The sequence below is a fragment of the Brassica napus genome, chromosome C9 (genome assembly GCF_020379485.1).
Source record: "Brassica napus cultivar Da-Ae chromosome C9, Da-Ae, whole genome shotgun sequence".
NCBI classification, from domain to species: domain Eukaryota; kingdom Viridiplantae; phylum Streptophyta; class Magnoliopsida; order Brassicales; family Brassicaceae; genus Brassica; species Brassica napus.
This window is the reverse complement of record NC_063452.1, coordinates 1,279,743-1,289,028: the sequence shown is the minus strand read 5'-3', so window position 1 is coordinate 1,289,028 and position 9,286 is coordinate 1,279,743. Positions and strand designations below refer to the sequence as shown.

The 9,286-nt window shown below is 32.9% G+C and overlaps 1 protein-coding gene and 1 pseudogene across 1 annotated transcript; one reads left to right on the top strand and one right to left on the bottom strand.

Moving 5' to 3' along the window:
* The first annotated feature begins 4,187 nt into the window (after positions 1 to 4,187).
* On the top strand, positions 4,188 to 6,051 carry LOC106394328 (annotated as a pseudogene).
* LOC106392266 (oligoribonuclease) lies at positions 5,949 to 7,746 on the bottom strand. Its single transcript, XM_013833075.3, has 8 exons — positions 7,597 to 7,746; positions 7,439 to 7,519; positions 7,166 to 7,242; positions 6,814 to 6,895; positions 6,672 to 6,727; positions 6,511 to 6,597; positions 6,332 to 6,422; positions 5,949 to 6,238 (listed from the first exon to the last, which is right to left on the bottom strand). Exons 1-8 carry the CDS (start codon positions 7,682 to 7,684, stop codon positions 6,117 to 6,119), a joined length of 684 nt encoding a protein of 227 aa, XP_013688529.1. The 5' UTR covers positions 7,685 to 7,746; the 3' UTR covers positions 5,949 to 6,116.
* Between the last annotated feature and the right edge of the window lie 1,540 nt (positions 7,747 to 9,286).

Below are 9,286 nucleotides of genomic sequence, written 5' to 3'. Positions count from 1 at the left end.
TTGAATATTTTCTAGGGGTTAACACGTAGATTTTGAGAAAAATTCAAAATATATATAACAATATTTTTAATGCATATTTGTATCATAAACTAACATATGATGATGGTGAGAGAGGTTTGGAACCTTTTTGTCTCTGTTTCTCTAGAATAACGATTTTATTGTGGTTTGCCAACTAATTTATGGAGCACATAAAGTTTTACTAAATTAATTGATAAAAAAAATAGAACGATGCTCTTGTACCATGAAAGAGAGTTTATAATACATTAATACAAATGTAGAATGTGGTTATAAATTTTAAAACAACGCTAAAGATTATAGGCTTCTGTATATTAACCATTTATTGAAAAACTGAATATTTTGTAGGGAGCATTTAAAGTATTACTAAATTAATTGATAAAAAAAAATAACGATGCTCTTGTACCATGTAGGAGAGTTTAGAATACATTAATACAAATGTAGAGTGTGGTTATAAATTTTAAAACAACACTAAAGATTATAGGTTTTTGTATACATAGATTTTGAAAAAAATTCAAAAAATATGAATTTTTTTTAATGCATAGTTGTATCATGAAAGAACATATGATGATGGTCAGAGAGGTTTGGAACTTTTGTTGTCTCCGTTTGTCTAGAATAACAATTTTATTGTGGTTTGCCAACTAATTTAGGGAGCATATGAAATTTTACTAAATTAATTGATGAAAGATAGAATGATGCAAATGTACCGTGAAAGAGAGTTTAAAATATATTAATACAAATGTATAATGTCGTTATAAATGTTAAAGCAACACTAAAGATTACAGGCTTCAGTATATTAACCTTTTACCGAAAAACTGAATATTTTGTAGGGGTTAACACACAGATTTTGAGAAAAATTGAAAAAATATAACAAAAATCTTTTAATGCATAGTTGTATCATGAAATAATATATGATGATGGTCATAGAGGTTTGGAACCTTTTGTTGTCTCCGTTTGTCTAGAATAACGATTTTATTGTGGTTTGCCAACTAATTTAGGGAGCATATTAAGTTTTACTAAATTAATTGATAAAAAATTGAACGATGCCAATGTATCGTGAAAGAGAGTTTGGAATACATTAATACAAATGTATAATGTTGTTACAAATTCTAAAACAACACTAAAGATTATATGCTTCAGTATATTAACCATTTACCGAAAAACCGAATATTTTGTAGGGGGTTGGTTAACACATAGATTTTGAGAAAAATTCAAAAAATATTTCAATATTGTTTTAATGCATAGTTGTATCATGAAATAACATATGATGATGGTCAGAGAGGTTTGAAACTTTTTTAGTCTCTATTTATCAAGAATAACGATTTTATTGTGGTTTTTGAACTAATTTAGAGAGCATATGAAGTTTTACTAAAATAATTGATAAAAAATAGAACGATGTCCATGTACCATAAGTGAGAGTTTAGAATACATTAACACAAATTTTTTAAAATGTGGTTAAAAATTGTAAAACGACACTAAAGATTATAAGCTTTAGTATATTAACCATTTACCCAAAAATTAAATATTTTGTAGGGACACATAGATTTTGAGAAAAAATAAAAAAAAATGACAATATTTTTTTAATGCGTCGTTTTATCATGAACTAACATATGATGATGGTCAGAGAGGTTTGGAACCTTTGTTGTCTCTGTTTCCCTAAAATAACGATTTTATTGTGGTTTGTCAACTAATTTAGGGAGCATATGAAGTTTTACCAAATTAATTGATAAAAAAATAGAACGATGTCCATGTACCGTGAAAGAGAGTTTAGAATACATTAATACAAATGTAGAATATGGTTAGAGATTTAAAATAACACTAAATATTATAGGCTTCAGTATATTAACCATTTACCGAAAAACTGAATATTTTGTAGGGAATAACACATTGATTTTGAGAAAAATTAAAATATAAAACAATATTTTTTTAATGCATATTTGTATCATGAACTAACATATGATGATGGTATGAGAGGTTTGAAACCTTTGTTATCTCTGTTTCTCTAGAATAGCAATTTTATTGCGGTTTGTCCACTGATATAGGGAGAATATGAAGTTTTACTAAATTGACGACAAAAAAAAAATGAAGTTTTACTAAATTAATTGATTAAAAAAATAGAACAATGCTCATGTATCATGAAAGAGAGTGTAGAATACATTAATACAAATGTAGAGTGTGGTTATAAATTTTAAAACAACACTATAGATTATAGGTTTCAGTATATTAACCATTTACCGAAAAAATGAATATTTTGTAGGGGTTAGCACATAGATTTTGAAAAAAATTCAAAAAATATGACAATATTGTTTTAATGTATAGTTGTATTATGAAATAACATATGATGATGCTCAGAAAGGTTTGAAACCTTTGTTGTCTCCGTATCTCTAGAATAACGATTTTACTGTGGTTTGTCAACTAATTTAGGAAGCACATGAAGTTTTACTAAATTAATTGATTAAAAATAGAAAGATGCACATTTACCATAAAAGAGAGTTTAAAATACATTAATACAAATGCAGAATGTGGTTAAAAAAAATTAAAAAAAAACACTGAAGATTATAAGCTTCAGTATATTAACCATTTACCGAAAAACTGAATATTTTGTAGGGGTTAACGCATAAATTTTGAGAAAAAATAAAAAAATGACAATATTGTTTTAATGCGTAGTATCATGAACTAAAATATGATGATGGTCAGAGAGGTTTGGAACCTTTGTTTTCTCTGTTTCTCTAGAATAGTTATTTTATTGTGGTTTATCCACTAATTTGGGGAGCATATGAAGTTTTACTAAATTAATTGATAAAAAATAGAACGATGCCCATGTTCCATGAAATATAGTTTAGAATACATTTATACAAATGTAGAATGTGGTTAGAAATTTTCAAATAACACTTAAGATTATAAGCTTCAGTATATTATCCAGTTACCGAAAAACTGAATATTTTGTAGGGGTTAACACATAAATTTTGAGAAAAAATCAAAAAATATGAAAATGTTGTTTTAATGCATAGTTTTATCCTGAACTAACATATGATGATGGGCAAAGAGGTTTTGAACCTTTGTTATCTCCATTTCTCTAGAATAACGATTTTATTGTGGTTTGTCCACTGATTTAGGGAGCCTAGAAGTTTTACTAAATTAATTAATAAAAACATAAAACGATACCCATGTACCGTGAAAGAGAGTTTACAATACATTAATAAAAATGTATAATGTGGTTAGAAATTTCAAAACAACACTAAAGATTATAGGCTTAGTATATTAACCATTTACCGAAAAACTAAATATTTTATAGGGGTTAACACATAGATTTTGAGAAAAATTGAAAAAATACAACAATATTTTTTAATGTATAGTTGTATTATGAACTAACATATGATAATGGCCAACGAGGCTTGGAACCTTTATTTGTCTTCGTTTCTCTAGAATAGCGATTTTATTGTTGTTTGTTAACTGATTTAGGGAGCATATGAAGTTTTACTAAATTGGTTGATAAAAAAAAATATAACAATGCATATGTACCATGAAAGATAGTTTAGAATAAATTAATAAAAATATAGAATGTGGTTAGAAATTTTAAAACAACACTAAAGACTATAAGTTTCAGTATATTACCACATAGATTTTGAAAATAATTCAAAAAATATGACAATTGATGCTAACCAAAGTTTGGTGGAGCATTGATGGCTAGGCCTGAGACTTTTATCCGAGATCCGGTTTCGATCCGAGATCCGGATTCGATCCGAGATCCGGATTCGATCCGAGATTCGATCCGGATCCGATCCGAAAATCCGGATATCCGGAGAGGCCGAATCCGGATCCGGATAGTAAAATGTTGGATCCGTCAAAACCGGATCCGGATCCGGATACCTTAATTTTTTAGTCCGGATATCCGGATCCGTAAGTTTTATTAATAACTATTTCAAAAATAGTAATATCTATATATAAAAATTAATTTATTTAATATATTTTTATTTTTATAATAGTATATATAAATTTTATGTAAATTTTGTAATATTATACATAGAAATAATTAAAAACATTATATATCTTTTTTATTTTTAAATTATTTTTAATATTTTTATATATTAATATTATTTTTTATTTATTTTAAGGATCCAAATCCGGATCCGGATATCCGCCGGATATTACAATTTTTAGAAGGATATACGAGAACCCCAGATCCGGATAAGGATAGTAAAATTATGGATCCACCGGATAAGGATCTGGATCCGGATACCTTAAAATTGCCTGGATATCCGATCCGTCTCAGGCCTATTGATGGCTAGTTCAACAGACAGCCCCTGTTTTGCTAAGCCATCAGCCACACTGTTTTTCTCACGAGGGATCCAAACAAAGAAAACAAGTTCAAAAGAGCTAGCTAAATTGATAATGCCTGAAGCAACACCATACAACTCTGAGTTTGGGATCTCAGAGTTTACAATCTTGAAATTGTATGTGAATTTCACATTCCAAAACCATGATCACCAACTCACCCTTCTTCCACGACTTGATTCTTTTACTTGTAATGCTTGTGGCCTCAAGGGAGATCGAAGCCCTTACGCATGTTTTGATTGTGGTTTCATGGTCCATCAAGACTGTCTTGCCCTTCCACGTGTCATTAACATCAATCGCCATGATCACCGTGTTTCTCATACTTCTGTCCTTGGTGATGGGGCTATGAATTCTGTGTGTGGAGTTTGTCATAAGAAGGTTGATTGGACTTGGGGCGGCTTTTCTTGTAAGAGGTGTCCTGGCTATGTGGTTCATTCTAAATGTGCCACCAGAAAAGATGTGTGGAACGGGAAAGAACTTGAAGGAGTACCTGAAGAAGAAGAAGACACAGAGCCATATGTGGTGATAGATGAAAACACAATACAACATTTCAGCCACAAAGAGCATTACCTAAGATTCAATGAGAATGGTGTCCTGTATGAGGATAACAAACGATGCAGCGCATGCACCCATCCCATTGGTCTTCAGTCCTTCTATGGCTGTACGGAGTGTGATTTTTCACTCCATCAGAAATGTGCTGAATGTCCTACAAGGAAATGGCATGTGCTACACAATGAACGACTCACTTTAGTTACAAACAAGGAGCTAGAGGTCTTCGATTGTTATGCCTGCAAGCGAAAGTCCAATGGTTTCATGTACAAGCATGGGAAGAAGAAGTTGGATGTCATGTGCGGTTCAATTTCTGAGCCATTTACCCATCCAAGTCATCCCCACCATCCCTTATATTACTCTCTAATAGAAAAAGAGGAACTATGCAATGGTTGCAACGGACGGGAATATTTTATCCTCAAGTGCATTGGAGGTGATTGTGGATTTGTATTGGGTTTCACATGCGCCACTCTACCACAAGTGGTAAATCACAGAGTAGAGGATCATCCTCTCTCACTATGCTATGGCGAAGAAGAAGAGGCAAGTGGTAAATATTGGTTGACATTTGTGAGAGAGAAACCAATCCAAACAACTGGTTCTACACGTGTAAAAATCACCTGGCCTGTTTGCATATAAAGTGTGTGCTCGGAGACTCTTCAGGGTTCATGCCAAGAAGCGTAGCAACGTGTTGGACCAGATCGTTTGAGGTGGTGCTCAATGATAGTGTAACTCGCCCATTTTGCAGCCGGTGTAAGTCTCGTTGCATGTACCCTATCATTTCTCAAGTTGCTTGGAACATCAAGTACATACATTTGCTCAAATAATTGCGCATTTCATTGGAGAGGCACAGCGATATGAAGTGTAGTAAAGTACGTCATGGAGTTATTCGTTTTAGTTTTTATATTCTTCCTTGTTCAAGTTCACTTTCATTATGAGTTGATCTCTCTAATGTACTTATTTTATTGTGTGACTGACGGATATTCTAAGTAGCGCCAAAGTCTTCATATGGTTCAACTTGTATCAAAAAGTCAAAAGGGGACACTCCATAATGTAACTAACCTCCATAGTTTAGTTTAGATTAAGATAATAAGATTTTAGTACCTGTCTCAATAACTAAAAATCATCATGTAACTAGGTTTCATAATACAAAAACATTCAAGCGAATGACTCCTAAACGACAATCTCAATATCCCCTTTCACTCGAATCTCACCTCACCTCACATCTTACCTTTGTTTGCTTTAAATATGGTTTCTTTGTAGTACTTAAGCTCCTTGATGCTTTCTCTTATATCATCCATGGCTCTGTGATTGTTTTTCTTTGCAGGAGCTCTGTTTTTTTCTAATGCTCAACAAACAAAACAAGTATCATTGTCATACACAAGGCGACTTTTATGTTTTCGAATAATTTTTTCTTTTAAATATTTGATTTTACCTCTGGGAAACCATCGGGTGCATAAAGACTTGACACTACTGACATCGACAAGTACATGAGGGAAAAGGGCAGCCAAATCTGGCATGTACTTCTGTAAACACACACACATTATATAAATTTGGTTACAATCATCATCAAGATGCAACTTGTTCAGATTACAATTAAAAGTTTCGAGCTACCTTTAAGAAAAGGAAATCCACGTAGACAGAGTTCCCAGCTAATTGTGGATTTTCATTACCAACATGCTTTTTCACAAATTTGATGACCTGTAAACAAAACCAGAATAAACTAATTAACAATAAATGTCAACAATGTTTTGCTAAAGATTATCTAAAATTACCTCTTGTTCAGCTTGCCTTTCACTTATAGTACTAGAGAGCACTTTCTTTGTCAAGCCTAAATCAGACAGAACCAATGAGAAACAGATAAAATGTAGAATGGGACAAATATCTTGAGAGAGGGAGAAAGGGAGAGAAGCTTACCACTGTCTCCATGATGAGTTTGACACCAATCACCCATTTTATCCATGCAGTCTTTCGTTTGATGTACAACTAAATCTGGACCCTAAACTCAGTAGACAAACGTTTTCAATAACAAATCCACATCATGCTGTTATATAGTGAGTCAACACAAATTATGTGGTGTAAGAGCCATCTGAGAAAAATGAGATATGTAAATAACTTATGATTAAAAAAACAGTAATTATCATATTACACAACTGATTACTGTATAAATCCACATTCTATACCATGATAGTTTAAACAATTTATTCAAAGGGAAAGACTTAGGCTATTTCAAGAAGGTAAGAAATAGATAGAAGAAGAATATATATACCTCCACTGATTTGGTTAATTGTCCATCAGTAATTATACAAGCAATCTCCAATATCCTGTCAACTTCAACATTAAGACCTACATAATATACAGTAAGAATATTAAATATTGATGATCTAAAATATTAAACATCGACTAAGGGAGATAAACAATGGATCATATGTGGAAGATGAAAGCTAATTAAAATAAAAAAAAGGAACCTTTAAAATATAGAATTAGCAGACAGAAACAAGGGGGGTTAATTAGGGACAAGAACAAGATTGAAACACATTACCAGTCATTTCCAAGTCAATCCAGACAAGTGGTTGCTTATAGTTTCCGACATCCTCCTCTACTACTCTTTCTCCTTGTTTCCCTGAAAAAAAAAAGAATTAGACACATGAATCGATATTGTAAACTGAAAGGCTGAAACTTTCTTCATCGGAAGATTACCAGCGGAGGAGGAAGAAGACGAGGGGAGACCATCTTCGTCGTCGGCGAGAGCAAGGAGAGAGAAAGCATTGGAGAGCTGTTTCTCCATTTACAAAAAAAATAAAAAAAAAATTGGGAGAGCGTAGACCTAAACATCCTCGTGTTGGAAAGCAAATAAAAAATTATGATTTGGTTATTCCTGGTTTAGCAAAACCGATTCGGTTTAGTTGAAATGTGGGGGCATTCCCAATAGTTTTTGTTTATTTCTTTGCATGTCAAAAAAAGATTTCCACTTGAACTCAATTTCGTCAAAAAGAAATTAACAAGAATGATTATCAGAGTTCAAGATTTGTTGATATTTTCTTTTGAGATTAGTGGGGTTTTCCCAGTGTGAATTCTAAAATTTATATATATCCAATTAGCAGTTATAAAAGATGAAAAAATTGTATAAAATCCTCAATAAACTAACGATAATGTCATCTTCTTATTATCTGACTGAATTTATTTTTAATAGGGCGTGTGTTTATAATTGTGAATCATCCAAATTGATGCGCTTGGTTGTTATCTGGTTTTACTAATTTTGGGATATATGTTTGTTAATTTGGCAAAGTTAAAGCATCTCCAACGGGAGATAGTTATGTAGTATCTTAGCCATAAAAAAAAAAATAGGAATATTTTCAAAATTGTTCAATTCACGGTGGGAGAAACTATTTACAATGATTGGGTTCCCGACAAAGAGATGAAACACCTTTTTTTTACATTTTACCCAAAAAAAAAAAAGAGAGGCACCATAGTATCTCAAACAATACATTTTCAGAACTTGACAAGAATTTCTTATGCCATATGTTTGATTGTAAGTGGTTCAATTTTTTAAAAAAATAATTATTAGAACAAAATTCATTACTTCAGAGGAAACACTAACCAAGTCTCATGGGTGATCAAAGGTTGAATCAGGAACTAAACAATCTCACGGGCCCATCTGCATCTGACTCAACCAGTAGTTGAAACCGGGAAAGCAATTACATACCTAACGAGCTTCATGGCGAGATAGAGGAAGGAAATATGGAAGAGAAGAAATCTTAGAGCTTTGAGGGAGAGAGAGAGATCTCGAAAGAGAGCAGTAGGGCTTTGGAGTCTCTTGGGTTAACAACCAGTCTAATAGTGGGGCAGCGTGGATTCTTCCGGACGATAAAGGCAAGACCATTCTCCATAGTAGGAGATCCTTCTCCTGTGTTGGTTCAGAAAGGGAAGCTGAATTATTAGCCATTCAACGGGTGGTTGAGGACATGATCAATACCCACCAGCAGAGGATCATTTTCGAGTCTTCATGTGCTTTGGCAAGGGACACTTTCCTGAACCCTATGGAGTTCAGTGCACTACTACCTCTTACAAATGACATCTACCGTCCGCTCCATACGTTGAATGATTGGAGTTTTCATCATTGTGTGCAAGGAAAAAATACCATTGCTCTGGACATAGCAGTGAGTGTAACCTCTGATCATCCGCTATCAATCATATATCGCTCGTGGGGGACCGTCTTGGTTGATAAGACGCATTGAGAGTGAAGCATGTGCCTAATTTGGAGTAATTGCTTTTATACATGACTAGCTGGAGGTGTTGTTTAGGTGTCTTCTGACGTCCTTTTGAATCTTTTGTTCTTCGTATTGTTGTATCTCAGCAGGGCCGTCTAATAGCACGTGCAAGTACAGCG

What these genes read in the sequence shown, in the direction of transcription:
- LOC106392266 (XM_013833075.3), bottom strand. Translation starts at nt 7,684, where the DNA reads ATGGAGAAACAGCTCTCCAATGCTTTCTCTCTCCTTGCTCTCGCCGAC. An exon ending in GATTGACTTGGAAATGACTG is followed by an intron (nt 7,243 to 7,438) that starts GTAATGTGTTTC and finishes TATATTATGTAG; the next exon opens with GTCTTAATGTTGAAGTTGAC. An exon ending in AATTAACCAAATCAGTGGAG is followed by an intron (nt 6,896 to 7,165) that starts GTATATATATTC and finishes TACTGAGTTTAG; the next exon opens with GGTCCAGATTTAGTTGTACA.